Source organism: Bombus impatiens, unplaced genomic scaffold (genome assembly GCF_000188095.3).
Source record: "Bombus impatiens unplaced genomic scaffold, BIMP_2.2 scf_0102, whole genome shotgun sequence".
Taxonomy (NCBI): Eukaryota; Metazoa; Arthropoda; class Insecta; order Hymenoptera; family Apidae; genus Bombus; species Bombus impatiens.
In genome coordinates this window covers 5,150,329-5,168,805 of record NT_176521.1, presented here as the reverse complement: position 1 = coordinate 5,168,805, position 18,477 = coordinate 5,150,329, and the positions used below count along the sequence as shown (strand labels likewise).

Genomic DNA, 18,477 nt, shown 5'->3' with positions numbered 1-18,477 from the left:
CATACCTTCAGTCGCTTTCGACAAATTTGTGGTTTTCTAGAAGTGAAAGATATCTCAAGTTTGTTAAAAATCCGGAAAATTCATTATTGGTATGCATGATTTCTCCATATAATTTTACGTTATACGTATCCTTAAGGTATTACGAGAATTGTTTGCTAAAATGAGAGTGCAAGAGTCGAAATATGCTTCGAAGATCGCAGTAGAAGTAACGTCCATTAATTTCCTCGGCACAGTAGAACTTCATTTATCTGTACGAAATTTAAGATAATGGTCAATTAACTTTTGCTGCTTGAATTCGCTTATGCTGACACGTGAGCTCCTATTATGCGAATGAAAAGTAACGGGCAGTGAGAATAATTGGTGAGCTCCGATTATATATGAACTGCAATTACATAAACTGTCAGTCTGCCGACTAATTCAGATAAATGGAATTCTACTATAGTCGTTCGAGTTTCTGCACGAAACCGAGAGACGTCTTAAAAGATTAATCGTAGCTGTAAAGATCGAAGGATCCATAACTGTTAACCTTCGTTAACGACAAGCCCTGGTTCGCCTCCGGATGGGACCAGAATATCAACTACGATGACATCGGCGTCGTGCCGTCGTTTCGCCGTGAACTAGAAGGTCGTTCGAGCGACTTTCTAGAGGATGATCCGTGAAGGGAGAAGACTTATCTGTCGTGAAGGGAGAGCGGCACAGATCGGAATGGCAGGGAGTAAAGGAACAGAAGAGGTGGTCATAGTGTGTCGGTGCTTAACGTCGAACCAACGACCGAACAAACGCGCCTTTCCCCAGTCTTTCATGTCTCGAGGACCGGTTACCATCGTTGACTCCGTTGTCGGCCTCGTGTTCCGTGTTTCATTATTCGTGATCGGTTGTTTCCTGTGACTCTTGTTGACGGTGTTGAGGATGAGGTTGGTTCCTCGTCGAACCGTTGGGTCTTAGTTTCTAGAGCCTGTTGGAGGGTTTTGGGGACCAAGAGCAAACCGGAAGTACCATGCGGGTGTTCGACAACCTCTGCGCGCTGGGATACATCGCGTTCCTTTTGTTGCTTATCGGTGAGTCTCTTTTCATGATGATGATTCTCGATGTTTCTTGGTGGTTTATGTGTTGGACAGTTTCATGAGTAATGTTATCTGATAGTGTTGATAGCGGTGTGAATGTCAACGACTTTACGTCGTTTCGTGTTCTAGCGTTAGATGCCACTGACGATATGCGACGAGTTACGAAAGTATTACCCTTGCAATTATTGAAGCCACATATTTCTTACGATATACAGTCTACTATAATTTAGCTTTCGATTCGTTTATTGGCAAATAGCAATTCGTCATAATGTAAATGAGAATTTTTAAGAAAACGTTGAATTCGATAATTAGGAGGATAATCGATTCATATTTTATTTATTTTGTAGAAAATGTGCGAATGTGAAAGATACCTATCTTTTTTTTATCGGCTAATGATATCTCTCGTTCCTATTGTGGATGATTAGTGCTCTTCATTAATTTTATGTGAACTTATTAAATTAAATTTATATAAATGTGAGGTGTTATATCTGATGTTTAAAACGATGTTGCAAGTAATAACCACAGGCAACCTCCTTATTGTGTCATAATTAATACATAATTTTATTTAATAATACTAATAAATGTTCTTCTCTGTATTGTATAAATATTATTATATTGTCTGGCTTATCAGATATTGCACGAACAATTTCTGCAGCATACATTTCAAATGGTGTTTCTTGTTTCGACTAAATACAGCATCTGATATACCTGGCGTAATATTCTCTGTTTAAACAGAAGGATTAGAAAACGAGAATAAGCGAAGCAGAGTTACAACACTGTATGCCATGGAAATTGAAATAGGAAAGTAAAACAAATGCAGTCGGAAACATTTATGAAATCCATGATATTAGTTCGAATAATCAAGATCCTACCGTATTTGTTCCATCATCTATAAAATTCCCCTGGATATTAAAACATAATGTCATATAGTGTGAAGTAATCGAAGTGATTAAAACATTACAGACACTGAACGAACGGAGGAAAATTCAAAGAAGAAATTTCTCGCGTAAATTCAAGCGTCTCGAGGTAGAAATTACGCGTGGCGGAGTTGCGCTTCGAGAAAGGAAAGTACCGCGAAATATTAGTGATGCAAGTCCATTGTCTCCGGAGCCCGGCATTCTGATTGCCTTCTGCCTCGCCGCACAGTAAACGGCCGCATAGACCTATTTCTAAGCCTGATATGTAACAAATTCTCACGAGCGTTAAACAGTCGATGGCCGAGTCCTAATATGGACAACTAATGCCACGCTTTCTCCATTCCTTTTAGCCTCTTGCCAATGCCGAACTCGTCGATTAATTTCGCGCCCACAACTACGCTATGATCGTTCCTCCGACACGTAAACCGCGAAAAATCAATTACCATTCCCCTTCTAACGAGGAACGAGGAGCTGCGGATCGTTCTCGAAGCAGGTGACTCGAGTGCTCGTGTAAATGAGCGGAGTTAGGTGTTGATGATGGAAAGTGATGTGAACGCGTCGATTGGAACAGGGGAAATTTTCGATTTGGTTCACCTCGTACGATGTTTTCTTATAGCGAAAAAATGTGTGACTTTCTTTCTATATCGACGCGATGGTCTCGAATGTCTAGTTTGAAATTCGAAGCTCGATGTTGGATGTTGGATATTCGACTCTGAAGCGCAATATTTCGTAGCTTGAAGTTTGGTGTTGTGATCGCAGGACCTGCAGCTCTAAAAGAACAACAACGACTTTAGTAGCTCGAAAGATTTATTTCTTTCTTCCGAACTTAAACACAAAAATTATGATCCTCCCGATCATATATCAAACAACAAACTACGCTAAGAATTGTACAAAGTACAAAGTACAATTATTATCGCTTTCGTCTTCGTCCATCTTCCTTGTTTCGTTTTCCAGCAACGAAAATGTGACAAGGAAAGAGAGAGAGAGAGAGAGAGAAAGTGTGTGAGAGAGAGAAGGGGCCGCTGCAATCTCGTTTGCCCTGCTGAATCAGCCGCAGAGAATCCACTTTAACGTATTCGCGGTGCGGAGCGTTAATTATACTACGTAAACAGTCAAAGGGAGTCCCCGAAGGAGGCGAAACGGGTGGAGGAGGTCGTGGCAAGATCTTGCTGGATACGAAAATTAAGTTCATCCTCGCCTCGCGATTCAAGTTTCGTACCAGCCACTCTTTGCCTTCTTACTCGTGGTCGATATATCCATCTTCTCCTGGATCACCTTCTCACAGAGAAGGAGAGAGATAGAGAGACAGGAAGAGAAACAGAGAGAGAGAGAGAGGACAGTCTCTTATGAGGAAAGAGACAACGATCTCTTTTGAGAAAGAGAGAAAGAGAGAGAGAGAAAGAGAGAGAGAGACCAAACAGTTGGCTCGTCGTTGACGTTTAATTAGCGTTAGATTGATCGAGATCCGTATAAAACACGGAGACGATTAACCAGGAGGTCCGGAATTTATTTCATGATACTTAATCGCGCATACTCGATCGAGAGATCGACAGATCGGCTGTTTGAACCATCCGTGTTGATTTAGCTGGGCGAACGCGTTCCAACGAACGAAGACAGAAGTCTCGTTAATTCACCCATGCCCTTCTTTGCCCATGTAAACGCGATCTCACTTGATCGTGCAAATGTATACGTATCCACGGCTATTATTAATGACGAGCAGTTTGTCCGACGACGACACGAATACCAACGGAGCATTGGGATCGCTGGAGCTGATGCAATCTTCCCAACCTTTCTCGATGGTTCTTCAAACGAGTTCGTATTTACGTGGATCGTTACGTTCCAAGGAAAGGATCTTATTTTAAACGTTCTTTTCGTGTCGTAAGTCGTATTAAGTGATTGTAGAAAGAAAAAAAGAAAGAAAAAACGTGACATCGAGATTACGGACGTGTATCGTGGAATATTATTCGCGAGTGGATGGAAGATGGAAAGTTTGCAAGTTTTTTGCTTTCAGACGTTTCAGACTTCTTCATTGTAATGTAAATTACGCGATGATTAGGCGAATATCTATGCAAATTTATTTTTCTATAGATACAACTAAAGAAATGTAACCCGAGTAGAGATTTGTTACAGCCATTAAATATTATAACGAGTTCCATACAGCCATTGAATTAGAGTCACAAAAATATTGCTTTTTAAATTGCGATACTATGTCACGTATAAATAGTAAGTTGTTCTTGGTTACTCAGATCATTATTCAATACGTAGATGCTCGTGTAACTCGTGTAGCCATGAATTTGTTACGAGATTGCAAATGTAAATTTATCACAGAGTTTCATTGGTCGAAACACGTCCATGTTTATATAATTCTCTGTTTAATTTTATGATGTAAAGTTTTTGGTTAAAATTTCCAATCGTAATATGTTGTATTTTTATTATTTATTGATTATTATCGGATAATTAGTATTTTTGCTGTTCCTTTTTATCTGCTTCAACGTAAATGAAACATGTGCGATTAGAGGAAACGTTCGTTTCATTTAAAACGATATTTACTTATTTATGCGTCTGTAGGTGTAAAAGCTTTCGAATAGCGTGTTTTGAGTATAATAAACAAATAACGAAATTCGTGGTAAATAATAAATTAAATCGTAAAATGCTGAGATATTGATTCTATTAAATTGATGGCAAACTTGTTTCCAATTTGCATTTAATTCTTATTAAAAATGGGGAATTCCAAAGGATTACATAGATATCAAAAATATAAAAAAAAATGACGCTCTATTATCATTCACTTTAAAAAATTTAAAGTAATAGCATCCCATTCTTTTACTTATTTTATCTATTTTAATGCCTATTCTATTTCTATAACTTTACTTTTGGAGAACATAGCGATTTTATTGGTGAAATAAAAATCCTCGTTGACTAAGAATCTTTTATCTATTTTCTAATATTTCGATATGAAAAAATAATCTAATCTAAATAATCTAATCTTTCTTTTTAATAGGGAAATAAATAACAATTTAACTATCTATCTAAATAATCTAATCTTTCTTTTTAATAGGGAAATAAATAACAATTTAACTATCTAGAAATATTCATAATACGAGATTCGTTATTTTCTGTTTTAAGAAAAATAAACAGATAATTATCTATTTCTCGTTTAGTAAATTATTGAATAAATTCGACTATGAATAACGCGAACCCCAAAACCCATTAAAGGATTACGTTCTACCCAAAACTGTCAGATAATATAGCAATATTATTTACAAAATAAAAATCGTATCATAATATTTTGTTTACTTTCTATTATTTCGTTACAAAAAGCAATTGCTTTCGATAAAACAGATAGGAACTTAACCATGCAGAAAGATTTATGTAGCAGTGGAAAAGTGGTGCGCTCGTGCACACGCGATCGGGCAAGGAAACGAACAGGTGCGAGGTGCGTTAAACGGGAAATGGGAACGAAATTTAAAAAATATCGCATGGAAAACGACATTTTTCGGACATCTCGACTAGACGAGGTTGTAGCCATGCAATCGATAATCTCGCTGGGGAACGTTTTTCGCGAATCTAAAAGCATCCATCATCATTATGCGCAACGTCTATGACTCGACGATCTTTCGCATGATAAATTGACAGAGCGATACCCATGGAGCATTACGTCTGAAAATCACGTATTTTTATGGCTATCCTCGGATAAACGTGTTTAAAGCGATCGAATGATGCGTCTGTCCGGGCGTCTATTAACAGAGTCTGTCTATTAATCCGGTAATTGCTTAATTTTGAATAACAAGGTATTCCCACAACACACCAACAACCAAATGCCAAAGTAAATTTTGAATTTTGTCTACCTATTAGTTTCTTTGGTTAATTACTTGCTTATCAATCTGGTATTTTCGTCGTTTTAAATAATAAATAATTTCCAAGGTAGACAAATTATTAAATGCGAACATCGAATTTAAATATCTTTTATTTTCGTTTTATCTACTTTTAAATCACCAGCTGAAAGTTGAGAAACGTACTCAAACTACGAGGGATCGCGTTTTTACGAGAATATGGGAAAGCGATTTTACTAGATAAAACATAGTTCGATGTTAGAAGAAAATTATTCGAGGGAAAATCATAGTGAAACGGATCATATATCATGGAGAATATGTTAAGTTCGTGACACGATACACATTTATGGCCTGGTTGAGATACCGTGGTCTTCGTGAGCAATTTTCGCCGGTCAACCGAAATTACATTTTACGGGCGAATTCTACATTTTTCTTTAGAGATTGAGAATCTTCGAATTTTTATATTCCATTTTCTTGTTTATTTTACCAAACCAAACGATTTTCCTGATTGTAATACAATTAAATTAAAACGCTATAAAGCATCCTAGTTCAAATATTATAGATGAGTTATTTAAATGCTATAAATCAATGGCTTAAATGTTATAAATTAATAATTAAATCATTGTTAAGTAAATAAAAGCTTTTTTCAATTCTCACGTTACGATAGTTGCAGCAAAAATGAGTTCGGCCGCGAGTCGGATGTTAGTTATATGCAAGGTGACAAAATCTTGACGAGTTTGGTCGAAAGATAGGGATTTTTGCCGACGCATCGCTATGATGGACACTGTGAACGATAAGCGGGCGGACGCTCCGCTTTGGTGTTATTTATACGCTTTCCGGTCTGGTTCAGCGTAAAGAGAGCGAGGCTGAGAGAGCGATCCTTGAATGAAAATTATTTCTCGATCTAGACCGAGCAAACGGTTCCAAGTGGAACGCCTTTCGAATCGTTCGATCGACAATCGGCGCTTGAACGAAGAAAGAGAAAATATCTCGTTTGTTCTTGGCCCGTGTGCGCGTGACTCTGAAAACTCGATAAAGCGGTAAAACGCGGCTAGCTCGAGTGGCGGGCCGCTTCGCGAAAGCGACGCCGCCCAATTTGCATTTCGAATGCGGCAAGATCGGTAGATAAATACTTATAGTGGAGAGACGTAGTAAGCTCGCGCGAGTGCCCATCGCCGTCTTATACGGCGTAACTCCGTTCGATTTCCGCCATCGTCTTCTTCCTTCCTTTCTTTATTTCCGAACAGACCGATCTCCAAAGAGGTTTACGCTCGATGGGATCATCTTAAATCGCCATTTTAGGTGAAAGTGATGGGAACATAGGATGATAGTAGAGAATGGTAAAGGATGGTGAATTATGTTGTAAAGTTTGATTGATAGAAGCATATGTGAAGCTAGCAGTGGGAAAGAGTAAAAAATGATTTGGATTTTAAATAAAATTGATGGTGTGAATGATTTTAGTGTGGGCTGTAGACTTTAGCAAAAATTAATATTTGTGTGAATATTTATCTAAATATTGTTATATGGAAGATACTAAGAAATTAACAGTTGGGAATGATTTTGTTCCTAAAAGAAATTCGTGAACGACGAAGTATATTTTACTAAGAATTGGCAGAACGTACGAAGTGACAGAATTGACAGAGGTCGATAATAGTAAACGACAAAGAATAACGCTGTATATTTTAATAGAAGACACGAAGATCTTAAAATTTCGTATTTTAAAAGTTTAATAAAAACCAATGTAGAAGTTTGGTAAAAAGAATTGTTATTCCATCCGTTCGCTATCAATGACAAAAATTCAGAAATATCTAAGTTACATCGATAAATCTTATTTAAATGTAGCTTTTGTAGCTTCCAATCAAAATCTAAAGCTCGAAATATCAAGTAATAAGTTGAATCTTCATCTCATCAAAACGTCTCTCGTTTCTCTTAAACATTTTCGACACTCGAGAACTAACCACTACTAACGAACGAGCATCATTTGCGCTTAATTTTTATCTCTGATCCGTGATAACGTCGGAGTGTAAATGCCACGTGTAACGAACACACTTTTCAAGCATCCTCGTGTTCACTGCCGATTTCTTGCCATTTACACTTGGACAAATTTCCTGAATCACGATCGATCGTTCACAAGGCAATTTAAAGAGACAAGGAGCCGCTGTAAAACGATTTCTTCAATTAAATTTAATGATGTCGCAACACCTTGACGATGGTTCAAGCAAACGTAACATATAGGGGAAGGGGGTGGTTTAATGGCAAAATCGTGCTCATTTAATACGCCTCATTATAGATCGTATAAAGCACTGTACGTACTTCCGCACTGGTGTTTGACTCGTTATAATTAGAACTTATTACCGTGTGTATGAAGGCGATAACATGTAAAACTTGTGAATGAATTCTTCTCTTCTGCTTTTCTTCTTTATTTTTTATTTTTTTTCCTTTTTTCAATTTATAAAAGGCATCATGTAGAGAACGGTCTACTTGCTATTGACGAGAGGCTAAAAAATTAATGCTAAAACTGCCGACAATTAAGGTATAATACGAATATGAAGGATACCGAAATAAAAGGAGAAAAACAAGCTTTCATTTTTATATCATAGAAAATCATTCGAATGTTTGAAATTGTACCGTTACAAATCTATGAAATTTTTATGGACAACTATAAATTGGTAATTTTAATTATTCCGACAGCTTTAGTGTAAAATTTCATATCTGACGTAATAATAGTAAAAATAATTAATTACACATGTTCTAAATATAAAATTTGTAACTTCAAATTTTTTTTTTCTGGTGATGTCATGTTAATAGAAAATTCGTAACTTTGAAAATTTGATGAAGATAATTTTATAAGAGACAATTGATAATTTGTGTTACTGGCTGAAAATACTGCATTATATAATTTTAACGCACTAGACCGGCAACATTTATTGGATCATGTTGCATTGGTTTGTGTTAGACACCAATCGATATATAGCGTGCTTTCGAAATCGTGTATTCTAGGCACGATTTCCTCGATTTCCTCAAATATCTGTGGCGTGATAAGAAGCAGCAATAACAATAAGGAGAACGTCAGTGTTGGCTCAGTGATTTAATCTCAGCGCAGTGCCGCTTATTTGAATTGTTTCTAAAACAATGCTTCCGAATAGCGAAATTCGATGCAAAGTGTGGCACATTGAACGTAAAAAAAATTTTTTTTGTGACATTTCTGTCGATAGCAAGGTACGTAGGAAATCTGTTCAAAGAAACTTTCGAAGATTTCCTTTTGTTATTTTCAACATTTATTTTCTGTATTTATATTTCAACAATATTTGATTTTACTATTGTTTAATATATCGAAACGATGCAAGATTTTTGCACGAGACTTAATGAAAAAATACTAAAAACGCGATTACGATTAAATTACTCGAAATCTCCAAAACACAAAATAACAGGAATACCTCTTCTTCTATTCCTTTTCACTGTATCCTTTCCATCGTCGCTTTTCCAACATCTTACCGACAGACACAGCAGAGGCAATGGCAACAGAAAAGAAAAGACGAGAGGAAAAGCAGAAGAAACGCGTATCAATGTTTCTCCCTGTTTGCCAGCAGCGAAACAACAACTTACGATCGAACGACGATCGAAGTTTCTTTCGTGAACCAAACATGGGCAAAATATCGTACAAAGACAAAATATCGGCCAAGATACAGCATCCTCTCGAGCAAACATTTTCGCGATGTGTGCAACCGCAATTCCTTCGCAATGAAAATCAACGAGTCTGATCTCTTTATTCGATGGCCATTGTGGCCGGGGAACGAAAAATCCGGCGGACCGGAAACAGGCTCACCTCGACGCGGTTGGATATCCATTTCAACGTTTTATCATTCGTCCGTGCGTTCAAACGCGTTCACGAACGAGAAGATGGAGCGATACAAGGACGTGATAGATTCGAGGAAATTCCACGGTGTTGATATCACGGCGAGGGATTTATTAGCGGCGTTAACGAGAACCGCGTATCGAACGAGGGATACGTGTTAGGGTTTTGCACGGGAAATTGCTGTTATAAAATCTTCGTCTAAGATTATGGTTGGCGAAACGCAAGCGATCCTGATGTAAAGTTGTGGCGCTGGTATATGGCATACAGGATGTTTCAGAAATAACGGGTTATGGTTCGTTAATCAGTTGAGCTTTAGATTTATTTGACAGAATTTAGTTAAAAGGTAGTCGTATCAACGGGATTAAGATAAGCGACACAGTCACGTCAATGTACGAAGTAGAATGACGCAGTGCACCGCAGACCTTAAGTAGCGAAATGTCGGTATGCGTTAACAATTCGTACGAGAAAGATGATTTGATAAAATCTTGATTACTGGAACACCTGATTAATGCAAAATGTGTAGACGGACTCTTGCAAAGAAAGATTGAGAAACAAGAATAGGAAGGACTTCGATCGTACAATTTTTATGTCATTTCTATTTCACAATTGTACGATGATATAAAGGCTATATCGTAAATATAGGTATTTCTGTAAAAAGATAATAAACCTGTCTTTCTTAAACGTAAGATATGAAAAAGAAAAATCAGATATAATGTTAGAATCTTCCTTGGTTTTGTATCTGAAGAAATTAATTGCAATTTGATTGAGGTTTACGCGAAGTTTATGCGAAGTTCGAAGAATTCTACAAAATACGGATAAACAGAAATTTGGAATTTTGATATTATAATAAAAATTGTTACTTGTAATTCTTTTCCATTCTGCATGAAATAAAATTGTTAGGCACGCACGAGTAAAACTTGCAAGAATTCTAACAATTTATGACAGTCTATATGATCAATCAATATCCTGGTTTATTAATTAACAATAGCTTCCTAATGAAACGGAAAATAATGAAACAGAATTTTACAACATAAATTATTCGATCATCCTATTCGATAAAACGGCGTGATACAAGTTTCGTGCAAGACTGTCCATGTGCAGAACGTGTCAGACGAAATCCATCAATGAACATAAATTCGTTCAACGTCGAAATTCTTTTCCATGGAGAAAATCCAAAAATTTTACTTCAACTTGCTATGCCACGCCATTATGATCCATATGGAAAACTAATCCGGGCAGATCAAATAAAAGCTCATTTACTCTCCAAACAGCAGCAACAGACGCAAAGCTTTCCATCGTTAAACCATCGTTGTTACCTTCTCTTTCGCGTCGGTATTCGGACGAACTTAGTGGAAATCCATAAAATTGGAACGCCATCGTGCAGAATGTCGATTTACGTTATATTACGCGATTTATTTGAAACGTTGGCTAGGTTCCCCCTTTGGTCCAGGAGCAAATAAATCTGTTGGAGAGTGCGACGCGTGACTCGTTGTCGTTCGAGGCCTGCCACGGTAAATTTCATTTCGACGTCGCGCGGCCAAATCAGCGGTGACAATAATGCATAGGCGCATAATCCACGAGTCGTACGCGAGTCGCGTGAATACACCGACAAACCGATACTCGTGTATATCCCGTGTGAACAAACCGCGACGATTCATAGACATGGCACTTCGTCCTGCGTGACATATACGGGGTGTCCCTTTTGTAGTCATCCTTTCGAATGCCCTTGTCTTCCTACTCTCTCCTTTTTTCTTTCTTTTTCTTTTAGAGGATCATAAGCTTATTGTCTCTCCCGTTGCGCATTACTTTTTGCACCATTTTATATGCTTTTGGAATGAAAAGCTCTCTATTATTACTGTTGGTTGGTTCGGAATGGCTTTCATTAGATACATTCTTCAATTGTCATGACTAATTGCATTTCGAGTATCATTTCTAACCGATAGATTAAGTCAAAATCCTCGGTGATTTTAATAAAGAATTAAATAAATCCGAGTATTTTCTGCTTATTATTCTCTTCTGCGTTCATAATTCAATGATAGTCGAGCTTCGATATTCCGAAGCTCTTCTTACGTATATATTACTTTTTTACTTAGGTATAGCGTATTTCAATGGATCGTGAATGATCAAATACGAGGATAATCCAGTGACTAAAGATCGAGCTTCGTTTGAGCAATTTTGGGTGAGAGGTTTTCGACCATCTGTATATTATTCCGTAGCCCATAGCCCGGATCTTGCCTACGGCGATTTTCACATTTTTCCTAAACTTAAGCAAGTTGACAGAGATCGGTAAAATTGGTTAAAATTAGCGTCGCTATGAAATAACAATTTTTAATATTTTTCAGTCGTAATATTTTTTTATCTGCGATTCAGCACTTACATCTTCCCGTGTTTTCAAATATATTCTTTTATAGTCCTTTTATAATGTCACACAATGTTCGAAATATTTATTTGAAAGGAAAAAGTATATTCGTAATTGCCTTTACGACAGTATTGCCAGACTTGTTTACAGTTTAGAAAATATACGATGAATATTGCACATGGCAACAGAGATAAAGATATAAACGATACTGACAATCGTGTGAAATGAAGCATTAAACGTGAAAATGAGAAAATGCTATCGAAAATTGCTTGTCGATGCTACCAGTCGTCGTAAATGCAACGATAAACGCACTAGACTGCACGAATTATTACTTTACGTGTATGAGGAACAAATTTTTCCTAGTGTAAAACTTTTTTTTATATATTCATATATATATATATACACATGTATGTGTATTCGTTCTTTATGAAACTCTTTACAAGAAAATTTATTCGGTATACATCGTATGTGTTTAGCTGGTTAAAAATCCTCTATGAAATTACAATTACAAAATTATACGAATACGAGTAACAAATTAACAAAAAACAATACTCTATAATTTCACTAATTTTATTCTGATTTATTTCTTATTACAATTCTCGCTGACAGAGGCGTCGCTGATTTACGTTCTGTCAAAATCAGGTCAGACATCCTAAAGTTGAATTATTCTTCAGGAAAATAGGTTACACCGGAGGATTATACATCGCTAACGATTTCCGCCACTAGCTACGACCGCGTGTAAATCACCAATTACGTACCAACTCTGTTCACTGGTGACCGTAAACTCATTGCGTTACACAGAAATATTAAAACGTTTCGTTACGATTCGACAAGGTAGTTGAACCGAACGCAAATCGTCTTACTGCTTTCACGATTCGGAATTACAGCCTTGTGAAACGCTTAGATATAGATTCCGGTAGAATTGCAGATGCCTGTTGGTTTCTCGAAGCAGATCGTGGGACAAAGTCGCCTGATTACAATGGAAATCATTTGGAAATCGTTCGCGTCCTCTGTTATTTCTTTTTCTTTTTTTTTTCAAATAAAAATCCTGTATTTTCTAATTTTAGAAGATACAGGTCAGACTATTACGAGTTTCAGCCTTGCGTTATCGTTAATTTTTGCTTTCTAGAATTTTATATCGCGTTCCATAAAAGTAATTTATATTTTTAATTACTTTTTATAATTATTCCGTGAGATCGTTTCTTGATCTGAAATTGGATCGTATAACTTGATTTATATATAAATTATATTTATTTCATTCAGATTCTTTATCATCCAGCATCATCGCTTCATCGTAATAAGATAATTCCTTTAGATAATTTATTTACAATCACTCGTTGAGGTAATTATCGCCAATTCTTCGTCTTTTGATGTTTAACATTTTGCAAAATGACTGATCGCGGTAGCTCGCGCAGTTTGGCAAAGGGAAAAATAATTATTGAGTGTTTGCGTTCTTCGGCATGCATTCCGGGGAACAAGCTGATTTAATCAAATTTCAATAATTATCCACGCGGTACACGTTCCGTTTCTTTTATTCTTCTACGGGCGTAAATTTATTATGTAAATATTAGCGTATCAATATGTTGCGCGTTAATAATTCATTCCTTGTGAAAATAATTCGATTGAGAGTGGCCGGGAACAAACGTATTAATTAACCAACTGTAATGGACTGCACACTGCAGTTTCAAAGTAAAATTATAAATTTGCCACTGTTCGTGCTTGTGGGAGAAATCGAAGCGTCGAACCGTTGCATTTACCATAAACGTTAAAAAATAAAAAAAAAGGATAAAGCTAAAAAACAAAAAGAATAAGATTTTAAATATACCTTTGAAAATGTACAAATCGTATAGATTAACATACAGTGGTGTGATAAAATTTTCCGAGCTTCTCTTTATATATTGCTACAAATAAAGAAATAAAATAACATTTTGACCCGTAGAGGATTTTTCACGATTCTGTCAATTATTAAGTACTAAATATATCTCATCATAAAAGGTATTCTATTTTTTAACAATTTCAAGAGAAGTATCAAATAATTGCTCGTTAACAAAATGCGACAAAAATTTTCGGAGAACGTTGCCATATTGGCGGGTAGCTCAGTTCTATTCGACTTTTGACGCAGGCTGATTTTCTATCATACGGTGGACGTAAAAATTAAATCATTCTCGTTGTTATTATTGAGAAAATACGAAGTATACTTAACATGGCGAAGAATGGAAAATAATACGAATACGAATATTCTTTCTTTAGTAATTTCTCATAAAAAAAGAGGTAAAATACTACAATCTACCACAGATATTATAGTCGAAAAGGTTCACAGTTCACGATATATGTATTATGTATATTTCTTTATCTATCGCAACATGAAGGGAAGTTTGAAAACCTTTTTCACATAACTGCATGTATAACAGGATGCATGATTTTCAAAGCATAGCCCCGAGAATGGGAGATTATTCATTTGCAGTTCGTTCTTGCAATAAACATATTTCAGTTGAGTCATCCGTATCGGGCCACGAATACAAATCGATCGAATGCAGAGAATATTCATGATAATTATTATCAATAATTGGTCTTTAATTATAATAGGCAATGCTCCTTTTAATTATTGGCGCTAATAATTCATTCAGAATTCATAATTACCATTTTTTAATCTATAAATGCGTTCATTGCCACACGACATCGTTCTCATCGAAAACGAACCTCATATTGTATGATAATATTTTAACCGCGTTATAGATTCGAAAATCCCGAAAAAATTAACAAATTCCAACATTTTCTATGTATAAATCTTTTTCTTTGCTTTAAAAAGGTCAACTCACGGCTCTATACAACTATAAGGTAGCATTTTTTGCCAACAGGATTCAATCATTCTTTGACAATTTTGTTGTAAGAAATGATATGTTGTTTAAAAATATTTTCCACTAAAAATAAAAACATCATAGAGTTATATTATTTAAACGTACAAACAGTATTCTTACTTCTGGTAATAGAAATTTCATCATGTGTAAATTATTTCAATTACAGAGAAACAAGGTTGACTCGTGGATGATTCAAAGGATATTAATTTCTAAGGTTAGTTCTTGGACAGCGTAATAACACGACGAAGAACTAACTCACGATGAACAATTTCGAAAATAATTTTCTTTACCCTTCAGATTCTCTAAAATTTGCAATGTTATATTTACAAACGGTTAATAATTGCAAAGGTTCGATAACTTTAAGTCCAAGCTTCCACAAAAAATGAATATATATATGGAAAAAGGTAAAAATAGAAAAAGAGCATTACAGAGTTTCCTATCGCGAGTTTTCGGCGGAAGATGAAGGATAGAGAACGTCTGGACGCAATCGGAATCCGGATCATCGACAACTGCCGAAATTGCCTTCGAAACGGCATTAATCGACCGCGATAAAAGGGAAATTCGCGCGCATGGGTATTAATTCTTCTCTGCTCGTGGCCCTCCCCTCTCTGGCTGCGTGAGCGATGCATAAATTATTTTAATAAATCGTGCGCTATAACGCGCGACGTAGGATCCCCGTCGAATCCAATTAATCGTATCACATATCCAGTCGCGTTCCAATTAAAATTTCGCAAAAAATACTTTGCAACGTTAATGCTTGTGCGAACAGCGCGTGACTCATCGCTTATGCAATTCTCTCATAGAGAATATGTGATCCACCTCCCTCTCCTTGTGTCACATGTTTCCCCTTCTCGATATCATTCTCCTTCCTGTGGAACTGTGTCTACAGAAATATCGAGATACGTTCAACTCCACACGAAATTAAGATACTGGAAAAATTCAAGCGACATCGTTGTTCGTTTAAAATGACAAATGCAGCGAATACGATACTAGATACAAGAATATCGAGACACTTGCTCGTTAAACTTATTGAGAAACAGCAATAAGTTTTTATCTTTATCTAGTATTTTACTTGGTAGGTAGGTTGCAAATATTTATGCATTGGTGAGAAATTTAAAAGCGCAAACGTATGTACAGAATTTATATAATGTGCAAACATATGTAAAATACTTGGATTAAAACGATCATTTTTAGTAGGTGAGACAAGTTTCCATTTAGTTCTATTACTTTTCATTCGTGTACTTTTATTTCTTCAGTCAAATTGATCAAAATATAAAATTGCATCAACGTCCGCACGAGACACACGACGAGACGAATGAAGCAACAGATTTACGACAAAATAGCTAGAAACCAAAAGCATCGAGAATCGTTCAATTTGTATTAAATATCGGTAGGAATCCTAATAAGTTATGGTCAGCAGCGTATTTCCTATTTTCCTTCGCTCGAGTTGGACAAGCTCTGCATCGAATTAAGATATCCACAAAAGTCAAGCAGCATTATTCTTCGTTTGTAGCCGCAAATTCAGAGCACGTAGTCGATCTCTCCTCTCATGAGGAGAACACTGCTGATACGGGGGATATACGAAAGAAAGGACCGAGGAGAATATATTGAGTGCAGAGGAAGTCCATTTCATTGTGCACAGGAGGTGGTATACTTTGGTCTTAACGTGCAAGGGGAAATAGGTAGAGCGAGAGTTTGCGTTAAACTTTGGAGATATTGGAATTCGTCAGGTGAAATTTTGTTTCGTAATTTATTACGATTATTCTGGAACTTCCAGAATCTAGGTCGTGAAATGGAAATTTTGTTTGGGATATTAACTTACAAGCGGACTGTAGATTTTCATGCATTTGCAGGAGATTTAAAAAGATGTGAAAACGTACAGAACGCATAGAAAAAATATTATAGTACTTAGGGAAGAAACAAAATCTTTACTTTCACGTTTTTAATTGCGTTTATAAAAATATAAATTTTCATAAAAATCTGCGGTTTACTCGTAAGTCATACGTCAAACAAAATTGGCTTTATACGTCGCTCGCAACTCTTGCAGTTAATAACATTTACGCACCCTCGAGATTATTCAGGTTTACGCAAGCATTTCTACTACTTATGTATATTTATGAGCGTGCTGCCACCGACTTCGTTAACCGAATCTCTGTCGGTGCTAATGAGTTTTGTATATCGTTCAATTTTTTTATCGGATCTGTGAACACTTTTAATATTTCAGTACTCGAGCTTTCGTAAATCGTACCAATCTTACTCACTGTCTAATTCCGCACGCTATTCATCTTATGCACACTAATGGGGTTCACCCAATTACATCAATAAGTGAATAGATATCCATTGTTAAAGTTTCCATTATAGAAGATTAACTGTAAGCTCTAGAAATCTATTTATCAGATCATCGTACCGCGTCGGTACATCTTTGATCGCGTACGATCGCGGCCACGCGGCTTGTTTTTCCTTTCACCAGATGCGTAAGCGTCCGCATTCTGAATGACTGTGTATACCTACGGCGAATTCTCGCAGTGTTAACACGCGTTCATCCATGGCGAGTAGGTTGAGGATCTGGAAATTCGAAGGCTGGTTACGCATAGCAGTAAGAGATTGCGAATAATCTAGGTTAGTTGATCGGTGTGGAATGTTAATTTCGTTATCATACGCTTTATCGCGTGCCTCTCCGTTGAATCGTTTAATCGATCGATGGTCAGCGTGTCCTTCTATCACGTGCTTTTTCATACGATTTTCCCGCGTAGATCGCTCGTTACGATAGTTTCGGTACGCGAATTTTATATGATTGTACGATAGCCAGCCTCAATTATTCGAATACCACGAATATATCAAAATAGAATAGTCCGAGTCACCTAAGCTTCAACATATTAAAATCTCAAACTTGAATTTTGCACAGAATGATGCATATAACTTGTTATATATTATGAGACAGGATTACTCTTTAATATAATAATTAGACAACGAGAGAATATCGTACATTTCAGGTTCAGCAAGGAAAGATACTTGTCTCGAACAGACAATAAAATAATTTCCAGAAATAAAGCGATATACAGGCACTACTGGGCTATGATAATTACAATTGAGAATATTAATTAGCATCGGTTGAATGAACTTTCCTTTTGACAACTAGAGCTTATGTCCCGATTCTAACTGAGGAAAAGATACTAACACAGCTCGTTTTTATTTCGAAGCATTGCGATCTTCACGGATTGAAAACACCATCTCTCGAATGTTTAGAAATCTCAAGAATACAAGAAGACTTCGTTTATCTTCTTCTTTCTTGTAACTTACGTAAATCCTAAAATAGTCTTAGTTCTTGCATCGATAACGAAGTGGATGGTCGTTGAAGAGAATGGAAAATCTGCTCGGCGAACTAAACGTTTTCCAATGCAAATTTCCGACACGCTCGGCGGAAAACTGGCTAGCAAGGTCACTGACGAAACCGTTTCCTCGATCGAGGCAAGGTTACACGATCATAAACCTGGATCGACCAAGGTGGCGAGCAAGGATTTCCAGTTTCTGAAACTGGAAGTGTTCACGGTGTACTGGGATCTTTCGACTCTTCGATTTATTTCCTGCAT

General features: G+C 36.5%; 2 protein-coding genes across 7 annotated transcripts in view; one reads left to right on the top strand and one right to left on the bottom strand.

Annotated features, from left to right (window-relative positions):
- The window catches only part of LOC100747795 (RING finger protein 17), a 310,925-nt gene that overhangs the window by 11,896 nt on the left and 280,552 nt on the right, over positions 1-18,477 (bottom strand). The window lies entirely within an intron of this gene.
- Positions 456-18,477, top strand: part of LOC100742537 — a 118,602-nt gene continuing 100,580 nt past the window's right edge. The window contains exon 1 of the mRNA XM_003486202.4: positions 456-1,058. Within this exon, the coding sequence (XP_003486250.1) occupies positions 998-1,058 (61 nt within the window). The 5' untranslated portion in view covers positions 456-997. The remainder of the gene's footprint in view (positions 1,059-18,477) is intronic.